General features: G+C 41.7%; 1 protein-coding gene across 1 annotated transcript in view; it reads left to right on the forward strand.

The window, feature by feature from the left end:
* The window catches only part of VWF (von Willebrand factor), a gene marked incomplete at its 5' end in the record, with an annotated part of 151,528 nt that overhangs the window by 41,722 nt on the left and 92,366 nt on the right, over nt 1–17,440 (forward strand). The window contains 5 exons of the mRNA XM_082013969.1: nt 2,180–2,375; nt 3,390–3,605; nt 9,861–10,101; nt 10,917–11,011; nt 12,302–12,462. Of these exons, the coding sequence (XP_081870095.1) occupies nt 2,180–2,375; nt 3,390–3,605; nt 9,861–10,101; nt 10,917–11,011; nt 12,302–12,462 (909 nt within the window). The remainder of the gene's footprint in view (nt 1–2,179; nt 2,376–3,389; nt 3,606–9,860; nt 10,102–10,916; nt 11,012–12,301; nt 12,463–17,440) is intronic.

Here is a 17,440-nt window from a genome sequence, read left to right on the forward strand (position 1 = left end):
TGTTGTCCCTGATGATGTATTTGCTCCTGCAGGAGTGTGAGCCCACCTGTAGTCTTGCTTCCTGGTGTGATGACCTGCAGGCTAAGTCAGAGCGATGTGCTCCTGTGTGGTGCTGGGCGGTTGTGGACCTGTGTACTCCTGCTGTGTTTGCATGGATGGGTGCTTAACCACAGCCCTGTTGCCTTTGAGACCCACTTGCAAGAAGGGATCTGCAGCTGGGCCCTGTGTGGGGTGTTTTTGTTCACTGAGAGAGTTTTGCCAAGAAAGCAAGTTTTCCTGGGATTTTCTACCAAGCAGTGAGCGCTGCCCTCTCTGAACCATGGCATTGCTTTTGTACTCTCCTCGCCTGCCCCAGTCTGGCTTAAATGTCTGGCACAGTGTAAAGGTTCATGAAAGCTAGTTCAGAAGTGAGTACAAGAGTTGAAAAGACAACAGAGAAGAAAGGTCGAGAATAACTTTAAAAAACATCTGTGGTTTTGTTGTTGTTGTTTCAATCTAGCCTGTATCTCTGTGCTCCAAGGGTCCTAGAAGTTGTTTTTGGGCTGAGAATAATTCACTTCAGTCCCTTGGCACATCTCAGAAGTTTTGGCTTTCCTCAATATTCAAAGTATTTTACTGCCTGGTCAGAGTCCCGTATAGCCTGACAAATTCTTTCTTACGGTTAAAATGTTATTTTCTGCTCCAGATCCTCTACTCTCTGCTATAACATTGGTGGAAGTTTCTCCAATCACCTGCACCTATTCAGTTCTGCTCTGAGCTCCTTCCCTTGCTAGGTATCTAAAGCATCTTTTTAATTGCTTTTGGAGAGTTAATTCATGCTGGTTTTGTAGACTGACCTGTTGCCAAGTGTTTCTGACAATTGGGGGAAGTGATACACTTCCATTATCTTGGCCAGGCTTCTGGTAAAAATTCTTTCTATATTCCTCAAGGAGGCTTCCCTTTCTGTGACCACTTGACATTTGTGATTCGACCTTCCACTTGAAAATACATTGGAATTTGGATTTGTATGAGTCATTGTCCGTCTGCAGAGTACGTGAAAAAGTAGCTTCCTTGGCCATTGGAGTAATAAGGATACGTGACCTTTAATAATTCATGGCTGTTCCTTTTGATGCTCCATATTTACCCTCTGACCACTGTGTTTGAAGGGAGGGTAGTATTATATTACATTTTGGAGGACGTTTTTATTTTTATTTTTAATTATACAGAAGCCAGTTTTTTTAAAAAATGTGTTTTTCTATCTTTTTTGGTTATGTTTCACTGGTTACTCCTGCCAATCTGACTAAAGTAGCACTCTACTAAATGCATACAGGGAACTACTGTAGCATTAAAGCACTGAGTCAGCTCCTGAGGACAGTTGGTAGTACCTGTGATGTACCACATCTTTACTTCTAATAGAAACTGACAGTTCCTACCAGAATAAAAGATATTGGCGCCTTTGTGTTGCAGACGTTGCTTAGGAGATTTCCCCCTGTTTACCTCTAAGTTTAGGGTCCCATTTCAGCTGTCCCTTGATTTGCAGCAAGAATAAGACAGGGTGAAAAGTACATCTGCTATGTGGGTTGTTTGCAATGCTGCTTTTAGTGTGTCATAAGTTTCTCTAGGCAGGAGGAAGCTCTAATATGAGGTAATGTAGGTTTAGGGGTAGTACTCTTTTCCTTATTAATATTGAGGGAAACAACTCCTCCAACATTGCATCTGCTTTGTGACAAAACAATCTGTTTAAATTTTCCTCATCTTCAAATTTTCTTTTAAAATGTGAAACAGTTTCAAGTGCAGTATCTTTTCCCAAATTACCATTGGAAATATAATCATCTTACTATAATAAAAATGCAACCCCACTGTTGCCCAGTTCATTTATATGAATGAAGGGGAAAAATAGGGAAGACTAAACTGGAGTGCTAATCAAGGCACAAAAGAAGGCCATTTTTCTCCTAGTTACCTTCAGTTATCATCTGAAATTACCACTGTGCCATGCAAAAATTGTCCTGCTGCTACTAATAGTAGCATTTTTGTTAGAAGTTTAAAAATGTAGTACAATGAAATTGTGTCTATAGTATTTTAATGTGTATTTGAGAATTTTCTTGGTTGTTAAATTGTGTATGGTTCATTCTTTAGAAAATCTTGCTATACAGTGGTAACCTATTCTGGAGGATGACCAGGCTAATGTTGTGTTCCTTAGCTGTCTCCAGTCTATTCCGAGAGGATGTGTGGGCTATGTGGAAATTATAATGGTAACCAAGGGGATGATTTTCTTACACCTTCTGGCATGGTGGAAGCTCTTCTGGAAGATTTTGGAAACTCCTGGAAGCTCAACGCAGACTGCCAAGACTTGTTAAAACAAGACAGTGACCCTTGCAACCTCAATCCTCGTTTAGGTACTGAACTCCATCCAAAATTAACATGTGCAGCAAACTGTGATCTTCCATTTTACATAGCGATAAAAAATAAAAATGAATAAAGGAAAAATAAAGACAAAAAGGAGAAGCTAGTGTTGCTTACATTACCAATGGGGTGGCTGTAATCTCTGTTAAAAAAAAACCGCAAAACCAACAAAAAACCCCGACCAAAACGAGGGATACTGATTGATGCAGGCTTCCTAAGGAAAATGTAATGTTGTGTGAAAATTGAGAACAAAAATCAGTAATGTGGGACCATGCTGCTGTTCAGTTTGGACCACAGTCAGAGTTAGGCCCTCACAGCCACAGCACAAACTTGTGCCACTGAGTCTACTCTTACAAGTGATAGCAATACTATGTTTATCCTCTGGGCGGACAGAACACCTATTGTCTTCACCCCTTTGTCCTTACACCTTAAACATTTTTCCTGATCCCTTGTCTCCCTTCTTTTACTGCATCTGAACAGACAGCCTTCCTCTCTCCCTCCATACTGCTTGGCTGTCCTGGCTGGACACGGGGAGAAATTCTCAGAGCAACTTTCTTGTCCCAGGTGTTACAGCAAACTCAGGTTTCTGAGGGGAGCAAGCACACAGAAAATTTTATGGCTGTAGATCAGAGCAGGCACTGGTGATTCGTGAGTGTAGTGCAGTCTAGAAGGTTTAATTTTGCAAATATAAAAAGCAGCAGAAAGCAGAGGCCCTATAAAAGGAAGTACAGTACCACCAGAAATAGTGGTAACAGAATATAAAAGCATTGCTTTTCCTTTATTTGTTTTACTAGTGAAACATTATTCCTTTAGTGGAGCTCATGACCTATGAGATATGATGCTATCTATGCCTACTTGATCCAATATTATTCTTCCGGGGGGGGGGGGGGGTGTTGTGGTTGTTTTTTTTTTACAAAAGAAAAAGAAAATACTTACAGTGGCTTTTCTAGCTTTTCTTGAAAGCCACTGATTGATTCAGTGCAAGCATGTAATTTTTTTCTTTTTAGCCAAATATGCTGAGGACTCCTGCTCAATTCTGATGTCTTCTGCATTTGAACCCTGCCACCATGAAGTCAGTCCCACTCCCTATGTGAAGAACTGCCGCTTTGATGTTTGCTCCTGCTCCAATGGCAAAGATTGCCTGTGCTCTGCTATTGCTAATTATGCAGCAGCCTGTGCTAGGAAGAGCGTCCTGGTGCAGTGGAGAGAACAGAACTTCTGCCGTAAGTGAAATGCTCCTAAAGCCCACTTATTTTCCTTGTCTTGAAGGAATTTCTTGGCAATGTCAGATGAGAAATCTAGAATGAGATGATTTCTGCAAGGTGCCAAATACTTCTTATGGGAAATGATGGGAGAGTATATCTTTCCTCCACTCTAGTAAGGACACAAAAACTGTTCATGGAGACTGCTCAGCACTGGGGGAGAGAAACAATCATCTGACATACCTCAGCAGAGCTTTTGACTGGATTTCCATTTTCAGCTGCATTTAAGTTTCAGCTGGAAACTTTCTGCATATCCCAGGGTAGGAATCTCCAAGAGATTTGTAGTAATGTATTAATTCCTTTTCTGGTACCTTCTTTCAAGGCCCAAGCTTCCCAGCTCCTGACTTTGTCAGTGACTCCTGACTTTAGCTGAAGTTGAGGGTATGGAGGAAGCACAAAGGCAGGTACTCAGTCACATGGTGTCATAGAACAGAATTACACAAGAATAGACAAACCTATATCAGAAGGGACCTCTGACAGTCTTCTGGTACAACCGCTGCTCATAGCAGGGCTAACTTACAGCAGATAGCCTGGGGTCTTGTCCAGACAAGTTTTGAATATCTCCAAGGATGGAGATCCCACAACCTCTCTGGCATCTCTTTCTCTTAGCAGTTTGATTATCACCCTGTCAATGCAGAGGTCTGAGATCTGTCAGATCTCATTTCTCACCATTCAGCTAGTGGGTGAACATCATTTTTCTAACCACGTATGAGCTCCTTTCCTACTTCTTCTTGTAAATTCTAGTATGATGTGGCAGCTGGTTCAAGATGAGATCCTGAACCTCGATCAACAGGCCGTGGGTGGCACCACAGAGCTAGGCAAACAAGAGCTTTGTCTGTGGCAGTTTGTGTAGACATGTAACTCCTATGAGAGTCAGCAAGAGTTGAGTTTTAAATTCCCCTGAGGATTGTTTGCACGATGCCACCTGTAATAAATGCAACCCGGATTCAAAAGCTTGCAGTCTAAAAGATGAGATGTTGCAAGAGGATAGAATGAGAATTCAGACTGCAGGTTTGGGTTACACTGACAGGGTAACAGAAAGAATAGGATGTTTTTCATAGATCCAGTGCAAGATTAATAGTCAAACTTACTAAGAAGCTGGAGGAGAAGAAGCCAACATCTTTTATTTATTTTCTTTCTCTGTTAGGTCAATGTTATAGGAAAAAATCCATTGCAATGGAATTTTGATGGAACATGGACACACTTCTCCCCATAAATATTTGTGAAATGGATGTTTTTCCATTTTCCTGAGCAACTTTGCTATTAAGGAAAGCAGACAATTGCAAATTTTGGGAAAAGCGTGCATGCTTGGCAGCCCTCCAAATCTGTTCTGCTACTTCTTCCCAAACTGGGGGTGGGAAAAACATTTATAAACTGAATGTGCAGAAACTGGAAGAGAGAGAGAGGTCACTGGCCTTCCACCTGGTATGGTCTGTACCTATAAAGTCAGTGACTACAGCTTCTGAAGTCTGGAGAGTATTTACTGCGAATGAGAACAAAACCAGTTTATGTTAAACTGCTGCATGGTTTCATAATATTTTAGCTAATTTATGTAAATGTTCAGATAGTGGAACAGTAATGTAATAAAAATCCTTTTAAAAATGTGCAGGTCTGGAGGCTGAAAGAGCGAGCAGCGATAATGCACCATCGTTCTTTCTGTAATTGAACAAGTCAATTTTCACAATTAATCTTTAATAGTGCAGAGCTGCTTCCTCCTTTCTGTGCATTACAGAGGGCTTTATGCTCTCATAAAGTGACGATTTCCCTGATTGCAGATCCATCAGCCCCCATTAAATAATCCTGATGCCCCAGACATCTCCTGTCACATGAAGGAGAACAATCCCTCTTTTAATGGGCTTGAGACGTGAATGTGCAGGTTGTATAATTTGTGCTGATGGCCCAGTGCACTGAACACATGCTCTGCTCCTTCCTTGGTCAACAGAGATTCAGTTTCTTGGGAAATGACTTGACAGAACCAGTTTGCTTGATTTAAAGTGGGTAAGCAGCGGGGAGGTAAGTCATTAGCCCAGCATTTCTGCTGCATGTCAAGCTAACAAGCACAATCATCCCTCATGTCTCTGAAATTATTTTAGTTGCAGTTTGATTGTTTAGGAGCTGACTTGTACCCTTGCAGCCCACCATAAATAAGCAACAGAGCCAATCCCTTCATGCTGCAAGAAAGGAGCAGATAGGCCATACTGTGAAGGGCTGCCTCTCTCATGCACATGCATGTAAAAAACTGGGTAAAAAACTGGCTGGATGGACTGGCCCAGAAAGTTGTTCTGAATGGACTTAAATCCAGTTGGTGGCAAGTCACAAGCGATGTTCCCCAGGGATCAGTATTGGGGACAGTTTTATTTAATATTTTTATCAATGATCAGGATGAGGGCATTGAGTGCACCCTCAGTAAGTTTGCAGATGACACCAAGTTGGGTGGGAGCGTTGATCTGCTGGACGGTAGGAAGGCTCTTCAGAGGGATCTGGACAGGCTGGATCAATGGACCAATGCCAACTGTATGAGACTGAACAAGGCTGAGTGCTGGGTCCTGCACCTGGGTCACAACAACCCCATGCAATGCTACAGTCTTGGGGAAGAGTGGCTGGAAAGCTGTCTGGCAGAAAAGGACCTGGGGGTGCTGGTTGACAGCTGTCTGAATATGAGCCAGCAGGGTACCCAGGTGGACAAAAAGGCCAACAGCATCCTGGCTTGCATCAGAAATAGTTTGGCCAGCAGAACTAGGGGAGTGATTGTCCCCCTGTACTCGGCACTGGTGAGGCTGTGCTTTTGAATACTGTGTTCAGTTTTAGGCCCCTGACTACTATTGTGGTGCTGAAGCCTGTCCAAAGAAGAGCAACGAAGCTGGCGAAGGGTCTAGAGAACAAGTCCTGTGAGGAGCAGCTGAGGGAACTGGGGTTGTTTAGCCTGGAGAAAAGGATGCTCAGGGGAGACCTTATTGCTCTGTACAACTAGCTGAAAGGAGCTTGTAGCAAGGTAGATGTCAGTCTTTGCTCCCAAGTGGCAAGCAATAGAACGAGAGCAAATAGCCTCAGGTTGCACAAGTGGAGGTGTAGATTGGATATTAGAAAAAATTTCTTCACCACAAGTGTTGTCCAGCACTGGAACAGGCTGCCAAGGGAAGTGGTTGAGTCACCATCCCTGGAGGTATTTAAAAGACACGTAGATATGGCGCTTAAGCACCAGTACATGGTTTAGTGGTGGACTTGGCAGTGCTATGTTACCGGTTGGACTTGGTGATCTGAAAGGTCTTTTTCAACCTAAATGATACTACAATTCTATGTCTTGTGTGTGTATATATGTATGTATTGCTTTGTGGCAAAGGGGATCAGTCAACAGGTCCCTAGATCTTTCTTCAGGTTTTAGGACCTGTTGATAAGCCCACTATTTTCGTTAATGTGGTGGTGCTGGGGTAGTTTATTGTCTTTGCATGGCTTCTGTGAGAAGATTTGTATGGGATAGGTCCAAGAGTGCTGGACTGGGGAGTAGGGAATTAACATCAGGCTCTGAGCTGCATTTGAGGATAGCTACATTGCATGGTGGAGCTCAGCATGCCAGCTGGTGCTAGTGGAGCAGCTATGTTAAAGACAGGGTGCATCTTACCCCAGAGCCTCTGACCTAGGTGTGATTTGTGTTTTCACTGGTCAGGATTTCTGTCTCTCTCACTCTTGGTTGAAAACCCACCCATAAGAAGCTGGATGAACTATCTGATGGATACACATTTTTCCAGTGCTTTCCCACTATTTCCAGTCTTATCCCTGGGACAGGCTGAGCTTCAGATCACAGCATTGAGATGTTTTGCTTTTATATCAGGCATCCGTAGAGACTAGATGCACCTCGCCTTTTCCTCTCATTTTCCAGGCAATAACGGGATGGGTTTTTTTTTCGTGACAGTGTATTACAAAGTGTACAGACAACAGTCCCCTCCCAGGTCAGTTGTCTTGCCTTTTTGCTGTTAAAAACACACATTGCTGGGAGGTGATGGAGCTGTGTATTGGAACTTGGAGTGTGAACATGGCGTGGGGTAGTATAACTGGAAAAATGGGGGATGTTTCTAAAATCTTAGGAAGTGCATGGGCAAGTAAGATGAGTTACAAAGCTTTAGGTGAGAAAGGGATCCACTGCAAAGTTGTTCCTGTGGGCAGAGATTGTTACCACTGACAAGAAAGTAGGGCAGGATGTTGGGCTCAGTTATCCTATCCTTTTTGAATCTTGAAACTCTAGTAATCTGGTGTGCCTGCCTGAAATCTGCCAAACCAGTTCCTTGTCTCCAGAGGTTCCTGTGTAGCAAATCATAGTTTTGGCTGAAGCTTCATGGTTGTCGTGCTTGCATATGCCTTTAGTGATGAAAGTTATTTTTACAATGGTCCTAAGCTCTGGGCTGTGCCTGTTCAGTATTTTATTTACTGAAAAGATCATGTTTATGTAAATTAGAGGCACTGTTCTGTGAATAGCTGCCAAAGACTCCTATAATTGTGAGTGAATCTATCACCTATTTGTTTCTGAGTTAGGAGGTATTTACTCTGCCTACTGTGTTGATGAACACACATAAATTTCTTGGCCTGTGTTGTGAAAGGTACGTTAAATAATTTGGGCACAAGTCCCAAACTTGGGACATCTTTGCTCTGAAGATGGCTTCGAGTCACCTTAGATGCCTCTGGGCTAGATCCTCAAGTGAGGGGCTTACGCTCCCATGTATGGGACTTCAGATGCCTCAACAGAAGTTGGGGAGATGTTGATGCAACCACACCTCTCTTCAGTAAGTAGAAGTAATTCTTAATTTCAGAACAATTTTGTGATGGTAAGCATTAGATGTTGGTTAGCATGTAGGCCTTGCTTTGTCTGCCTCAGTGTTAGTTCAGCCCTACTAGCAGCTGTGTAAGGCTGCAGGGCTGTAGCCTTGCATTGGTTTTTCTTTTACTGCCATTGCTGCTATAGTTCCCAGGGGTGTACGCTACAGAAGAGAGGGATTATCGGATCATTCTGCAGGGATGACAAGAGGAAGAGCTTTTTCTGTAACCCCTTGATCTTGGTTTTAGCACAGTGCAAATGTGCCAACTTTTATTTGCAGCTGCTTCTCTCACTCCGCTGAGCATTGTACCTAATCACCTTACAACTCTGGCCGTTTGCTTTGGAAGATTGCTACAAACCACAGGTTTTGTAAATCCTGGTTATCAGGAGGCCTGTTAAAAGCCCTTGATAATACTAACTTTTCTCGTCTTCTGAAAGGTGTTGTCATAGCTGCCACCTAGTGCCGATGCTGATGTATGCAGAGGAGATTGCCTCAAAATCAGCGCTGTAGAACCAAGTGGAAGTTTTATAAACAAGGAAGCCAAAATGGCTCCAAAGGCCATAATTAGGTCTCCATAAAAATGAATTAATCATAAAAAAGCGTTAGTACCCAAAGTTTGCCTCCACAATCACTAAATTACTTCGTTATTTGCACCTGTTTCCACAGAAATCACTGCAAGCTTCTGCGATGTGAACTTTAAACTATTTTGCTTTTCAAGGCAGAAACCTACATTTCTACAGATTTTGACCAAATTGCCCATTAGGCATGTTGCAAAGGAAGAGAAGTGTGAATAGGTATTGGTTTCAAACTGAAAAAGGGAAGATTTAGACTAGATAGAAGGAAGAAATTTTTCATAATGAGGGTGGTGAAACAGTGGAACAAGTTGCCTAGAGAGGTGGTAGATGCCCCATCCCTGGAAGCCTTCAAGGTCAGGTTGGACAGGGCTCTGAGCAACGTGATCTAGTTGAAGATGTCCCTGCTCATTGCAGCAGGGTTGGACTAGATGGCCTTTAAAGGTCCCTTCCAACCCAAAGATTCTATGATTCTATGACACTTGTAATGCTCTTACCTTGTAGATCCAAGTAATAACAGAGGTTGGACAGAGCCTGTGTTTTCCATTCTGGATTAAATTTTGTGGATGGATTTCCATCGCAGGGGTTGCAATCCAATCCTGACATTCATTGGGAGCTGCACATAGTAAGGTTTTTCTAGTGTATATATAAGCAGTGCCTTAGACTTCACTGGTGCTGCAGAGTTAAGGAGAGACCGTATAATACAGGCCTCCATCAATGAGTAGATTGAGTAAATACATTTTAATCCCCAATTTCCCAGTCTGATTTAGGCAGCTTTTCCTTTAGTTGGCTTTGGATCAAATGCCAGTCTCCCTGATGTGCACATCATTCAACAGCAATGACCTGTCCTGAAGGCCAAGTGTACCGGCAGTGTGGGACGCCGTGCAACCAGACCTGCAGATCTCTGTCCTACCCAGATGAGGACTGTGATGAACACTGCGTGGAAGGATGCTACTGTCCCCCTGGGCACTACCTGGATGAGCGTGAGCAGTGCGTGACGAAGTCCCACTGCTCTTGTTACTATGACGGTGAGATCTTCCAGCCAGAGGATGTCTTTTCAGATCATTACACCATGTGGTAAGCGCAATGTTCATAACTCATCCCTACACGGTATGACTCAAATTTTTGGATAGCCCGAGTGGTTAACTGGTTCAGTTCCTCAGTTCCTTTACCTCCACTGAAACTACTTTAAAAGAAGGCAAGATTTTGCCTCCAACAAACCAAATGGTGAGTTTTATTGCATCTCTATCCATATAATTTAAAATGCCACCTTAGAAAACAGCACTAAGCCCTGTTCCATGAAAAGTTTGTGCCAGTTTGAAATGGAGTTTAATTACTGACAATAGCTACTTTTTGTAGGCTTTTAAAATATCACTTTTAATGTACTGAGATTCATTTCTTAAACATTAGAACCTATTTACCTTTATGAAAGTTACAAATACTAAAAAGCATTTCTAATTGTTAAATTGAGTAGTGGTACACTGAGAGTAGGAATGTAATTGCTGGGTGGCTCCTGGCAAGTCCGGTTTTGGGAACAGTGTCTTCTCCTTTTCTCCTCTACCACAGAAGATGTAAGTTGCAGGCACTAAGTGGTCCCTTACCTCTCTCCAAAGCAGACTATTGCCTTGCCCAGCTTTATGCCTGTGCAGATGCATTCAGGGCTATCATACAGCTGGATTACTGTGCTAGTATAGAACTGCAACTGTCTTAAGGAAGGTTTGCCTTTAAGGTTGATAAGAAGAGTTGGATGGAGAGCAACCACTAGATTAGCCCTAGTGAGAAGTGTAATTTTGGTACTCTGACAAGTTCCCTGCAGGCCTGTCTTAAAACAACAGTGTGAGTGAAAGCTAAATGTCACTTTGTTAAATATAAGCTCTATTTTTTTTTCATAGCTATTGTGAAAATGGTTTCATGCACTGCAGTACAAACAGAGTTCCTGGTGCCTTCCTGCCAGATGTTTTCGCTGATGAGAGGCCATCTGCCAGAAGTTAGTATGCCTTAAAAAAATTAGGTTTTTTCTGATTTTTTTCTTCTTTTCCTCTTTAGTCTCTGGTTAATCTAGAATAGGGAAGAACTACCAGAGGTTGCAGTGGCTGGTGATGTTGTGAGTCTTTTTCTAAACTTTTTTTTAATACAGGGTAGAAACAAAATGTTTGCATGGGAGGGTGCAGGGCTCATTGTGTCCCACCTCTCAAAATTATAGTTAGCCACTGCAGTCTCTCTTTAGTTGATGAAGTTATGGGGCCCCTTGGCAGTGATCTGAGTCCCTCAGTTGCTATTTGAGGATCACATGACATCAGTAACTAGCCAGCTTTATACCTCCTGCTTCTGACTAGCTTTTGAAAGCTCTCCTTTCTGGTGCAGACAAAGGTTTTCGTGGCTTGAGGGTTAGGCTGCTGCCAGGCGCTGAGTGTGCCTTCCAGCCACCAGACATCTCACCATAAAACCTCCTGCAGACTGACAACTGCCTTGTAGAGCTAAGCACTGCATTGGAAAATAGGACATCAGTGGTCTGGGATTTTTTGAGGTTCCCCACTGATGTATGGATGGAAGTTACAGGATTGTGATGAGAGAGGACGTCGTGGTAGACCACCAGTAACAGTGACACTGGTTGGCCCCCACTGTCCTTCAGGTGAAGCCTTCTAGGTGTATATCTCACCAAACTCTTGCTATAATGTTATTAAGACATAATTTTCCTGATAATAATGTGTTAAGACTTGCAAAACCTCAGAGAGACATGTTTCTAGCATCACTTGAAATAATGGAGTTTCTTGGGAAATCCTGATCTTCTCTCAGAACCTGAGTTCTCAAAGAATTTGAAAACTTTATGTTTAAGCTAGGGGCATTCTTATTAACAGTCACCCAGGTAGTTATACTCCGTGTTGGAACTAAGTCTAAACACAATAATACATAGTGCTGTTGCTTCTCAGAACGTTGATTTTGTGCTGATGTTGCTAGTAGACACTGCCTACATGTTGAAATACGTTTCACACTGAAGTGTGCTCATGGTCTTAGGACAATCTGGAATTGAACCCTTGTGCAGCTCCTTTTGCTTCTGTATTTGATTACATGCTTTTATGACAGCCTAATTGAGGTCACTTCATGGAAAGTGGGTACTGTTACCTTTACGATTTCATGCATAGTGGTGTAGTGGCATTGCTCCATTGAAGATCCTAAACTAGTTTTCTAATAAAAATGTTGATCTACCCTTTAGAAAAATACTGTGCTAACAATATTTGAGTTCTAACTGAAATTTTTGTAAATTTATTTTTTAAAGTAAAAAGGAGCTTGACATGCAGATCGCCCATGGAAAGATTTGTCTGTCCTGCAAACAACCCAAGAGCTGAAGGGTTAGAGTGTGCCAAGACTTGTCAGAATTACGACCTGGAGTGCATCAGCCATGGCTGTGTGTCTGGATGCCTCTGCCCAAGAGGGATGGTAAGCAGGATCCTCTTTGTTTTCTTGCCTTCATTTTTTCCTGCCAGCACTCTTCTTGCAGCTTGGAAATATGCGGTTGTGAAGTGTTGACTCTGCCAAATTGTGTCTGGTTTAAAATATGTATATTAGTATATCTGCATAGAAGATGAAATTTAGCTTGTAATAATTGATAATAAAAAAGCCAAACCCCACTTTTTTTAAGATCAATTTGTCTTCCTTCATCTCTCCTCCCAAACTCTTCCTCAGTCTTGCTGAACTTCCCTAGTCAGAGAGACACAAGTACACAGGCACCCATACCCCAAATACTCACCTCACATCCAGCCAAACCCTCCCACTGATACTAGTTGCCTCTTCGTCAAGTCTCCATCTCTACTGTTGCCTTCTGTGTGGTGTACCAAACTGAGAGTTCCCCACGAGAAGGAACATGGGACATGAAACTTGCTAAGGTGATGCCAGAGGGTGTCCTGGAGTTGTAGACACTGTGTTGAGCTTGCTTTTTTCATTGGTAAGATTCTTTCTGGAGTCCAGGGTTATGTTCCCCAGCAACTCTCAAATTTAATTATTAGTTTAGTAATTTTTAAATAGAGCAAATAAAAAATAGTTATTTGCAAAGCTAGTGACTGTGAACTCAATGTCAATTTAGAGCCCTGAAAAGGAGCAGATGGAGTAGAATAGACAGCAGATTGCTGCTGTTGTTCTCTGAGCAATAGAAAAAAAGCATCAGTGTTCAGTGCTGTGCAGCACTCTCTGGGCAGGCAAAGAGTTGTGCGCAGGATCTCACTGGGGGCTGGGGTATAGTCTCATGTGAATAGGACAGAGGCGGAGCACATGGTACACTCTTATGAAGTTAAGTTTGCAGATGATGCCAAGTTGGGAGGGAGTGTTGATCTGCTGGAGGGTAAGAAGGCTCTTCAGAGGGATCTGGACAGGCTGGATCAATGGACCAATGCCAACTGTTATGAGGCTGAACAAGGCTGAGTGCCGGGTCCTGCACTTGGGTCACAACAACCCCATGCAATGCTACAGGCTTGGGGAAGAGTGACTGGAGAGCTGTCTGGCAGAAAAGGACCTGGGGGTGCTGGTTGACAGCTGTCTGAATATGAGCCAGCAGGGTACCCAGCTGGCCAAAAAGGCCTATGGCACCCTGGTTTGTATCAGAAATAGTGCGGCCAGCAGGACTAGGGTAGTGATTGTCCCCCTGTACTCGGCACTGGTGAGGCTGCGCTTTGAATACTGTGTTCAGTTTTAGGCCCCTGACTACCAGAAAGACATTGAGGTGCTGAAGCCTGTCCAAAGAAGAGCGACGAAGCTGGTGAAGGGTCTAGAGAACAAGTCCTGTGAGGAGCAGCTGAGGGAACTGGGGTTGTTTAGCCTGGAGAAAAGGATGCTCAGGGGAGACCTTATTGCTCTGTACAACTAGCTGAAAGGAGCTTGTAGCAAGGTAGATGTCAGTCTTTGCTCCCAAGTGGCAAGCGATAGAACGAGAGCAAATAGCCTCAGGTTGCACAAGTGGAGGTGTAGATTGGATATTAGAAAAAATTGATGATGGATCAGGACAGGCTGGATTGATGCGCTGAGGTTAGTTGTATGAGGTTAAACAAGGCCAAGTGCCAGGTCCTGCACTTCGGTCACAACAGCCCCATGCAATGCTACAGGCTTGGGGAAGAGTGGCTGGAAAGCTGCCTGGTGGAAAAGGGGGTGTTTATGGGTGTTTATGTAAATAGATGTTACTGCAGCATAAAAAGACAGCTGTAGACAAAATTTCAGGATTGTGAAGTATGTTATAGGTCTGAAGTGAAAAATACAGAGTGAATTTGAAGGTATTCATATCAACACTGAGCCAATTTTCACCACAATTTAAAAACAAGTGTTGCTTTTTTTCACATTTCACTTTTTAAGTCTTTTCTTTTAGAGAAGAATATTCATAAATAATAATGTGATAAGTAAACTTACAAAAGTTTGTGTACCTGTAAAGTTTCAAGAGCTACAGTGTGAATAGTCTTTCTCTGTACACAACAATCAAATCTTTTTGATTTGGTGAAGGGGCTTGAGATTTGGTTTCAGTTCCAGGATAGGGTAATACCAGATTTTAGAGATAATCACAGAAAACAAATTATGGTAACTACTCAACAGGAAAAAAAAGGGGGGGATCCCACCCAAACTCCTCCAAAACAACTTCCTAGTAATTAACCTTCACGTTTATTATGGAATCTCATATTCTGTTTCAGTAGGTTGGTACTATCATTCAAACAGTTGTTTCATAAAATTCTTGCCAGGAGAAGCAGTCTATGGCATTTTGGAACTGGAAACTCCAGTTGAATCTGCAGTGATGTGAAACACACTCCTGAAATAAAGATGATGGTTTCCCAGGTTTTGAATAGAAGAATTGGACACAGTATTTTTAAAAGAAACTAATAAAATAAGTTCTTTGTCCACTAGATGACAGTATGGTTCAATCTTCCAGTAAACTCAGTCTATGATTGCTCGTTCTCATTAGCTTCCCGTCTGGCAGGGAATAAAGATTGCAAGATTTGCGTTTCTCGGAGCCAGGGTGGGAGAAGCCAGTATATAGACGATTTTGTTGTAAGCACAGCCATGTGAAGGCACGATCAAGCTTGGTGTTTTCATTATGTGGGTGCTCTTTGCCATGTGTTAGACTCCTGACGTGTGACTCAGGGGGACCTGCCAGCTTGTTATCAAAGAGCAGTTTCCTCCTTTTCACCCGTAGTACCTAACCAGGATGGTTTGTGGGAGGCTTTTTCCTTATTTCTGCACTCTGCAATGTGCTCCCAGCATCAGTTGCCAAAGACAGAAGGATTTGGGGTGGTGACCAGGTTCTCCATTCCACCCTGCCTCTTTCTACCTTTAAAGACTCTGGGCACACTGAGGGAAAGCACTGCAAATTCACAAAGTCTGTGTTTTCCAGACTTCTACCAACAGACCTGACCAATAAAGGGATCGGAAAAAGGTATTACTATTTCTTTTACTAGTCAGTCTCCCTTCTTGGTGTTCTGCAATCCTGCTTAATTTACAAGCACTTACGGAGGTGAGCTACTGTTTGTAGGAATGTTTATGGGAAATAACAGGTTAGTGAACATTTATATGAATAAATATTTGCATATATCATCACCCTGGAAGAAATTGTGCCATTTTACTGAAGATTTTTTTCTTTTGCAGTACAGTAGCATATAAAAATATGAATCGTTTTGGATAACTTGTTAGCAAAAAAAAATTCATTTTTTTGCTTCTCTAAAATGGGTCATACCATCACGAAACACAAAGATATGTAGTTTGCATAAGCAACTCTCCAGTACAATTTGCAATTATATAGCAGTTAATATGTAATATTCCTATGTATATAAAGAGATATTTACAGATCAGTTAGCTGGAATAGGTCTTAAACAGAGGAATCCATAGTCTAAAATCTATATGCACAAAATTAACCTTCAATTTTGAATTACGTATTGGAAAAATAATAAAAAACAATAATCAAGGGTTGTTCATGGACATGATGCTGCAGTTGCCTAGATTTGAATTGGAAAATTTGCTGGGGTGAGAAGTTGCCAATCAATCAATTGATTTTTTCCCCAGTCAGAAAAATGCAGATGAAAACTAATTTCTTTCAACTGAAAAATAAGTTTTCCAGTTCATCTTGACTTAATATTTTATATAATTTTGATTTCTTGAAAATAATAATGTTCAATATGTTATGAAAAGTAATTCTTTTTCTGTCTTTGATCATCTGGAGGGTGGGAAATTCTCCATACTTGTCACCCTTTTGCAGAGCAGAAAAAATAAATCATAACATATGTGCAGAAGTGTGGGGAAAAATATGCTTTCTCAGATTAGTTTACTGCATTCCTTTTTTTTCCCATTGGAAAATATTAATAAATATACAAATGGAGTGTTAACCACCTTTCTGGGGAAAAAGAGAAGCAGAACAATCAGAAAGCACAAAAACTAGACACTTCAAAACTAGAAAACTTCTTTCTTTCAATTTCCAACAACTGAAGCAAAATTAAAGTTTAAAATTGAAATGAAATATTTTGTTATATTCTGGCTGCTGAAATAAAACTATTTCTAGAACTATGCTATGTTAGTAGAAAAAGGAAAAAACATTTTAACCAGAAAAGTTAGAAATGTTTTTTTCTTCCAAAATGTTTTCAACAGAAACTTAATAGAGTGCTATTTTGATTTTTCTGCTAGGTCTGTTGTATATTCTTCAATATAACAATATAATCTTACTACATAAGCATATGGGAGATATATATATATACACCTTATATAACAAGATGACGTTGAGTCATGACATGAGTCTTCACGAGGAGGTGCGTACCAACTTTCTGGTATGTGCACCTGCCCAAGAATAATACTTCATAAAACAAGCATAAAAAGCATACAGCTAACATAAGAAAGAAAAGTCAATTGTAAAACAGCACATGTCGAGTGGTCTGTCCCAACGTGTTTTTGTCTTGTCTTTGTCTGCACGCAAATAGTGACAGACTGTTTTAGTTAAAAGGTATCAGCTATTAGGTTCTAATTTGTTTAGATTCCTTTACTTAATCCCTTACTCCTTTCTACCTTTGGCTGACTTAGTGCTGAAGCCCTTAGGTGTATCAGGAGGAACAGAGAGAAAATCTGAGCTTCCCTTGACAGTGAGATAGTCATCAAAATTGTGTTGACCATAAGTGATTAAAATTCAGCCTCATCAAGACAGAGTTTAGGGGAGAAGAATTTTAGAGATTCTGAAATCTGTAATATTGTCCTTCCTTTTGCAAGATTTGTCAAGGCTTAACAATTAATGAGACAGGGCAAGGAAATGATGGCTATTTCTGTCAGATCCCCAAGTAAGGGGTAGTTTCATCAGCTAGTCAACCACTTATAATCCCATGGATACACTCTCAGGAGCATTATCATACAGGTGTGAGATGGTGTGAAGAGCAGCTGTCCTCGTTACAAACTTGTGTCTTTTCTTGTG

This window comes from Phaethon aethereus, assembly GCF_964289735.1.
Source record: "Phaethon aethereus genome assembly, chromosome: 1".
Lineage (NCBI taxonomy): Eukaryota > Metazoa > Chordata > Aves > Phaethontiformes > Phaethontidae > Phaethon > Phaethon aethereus.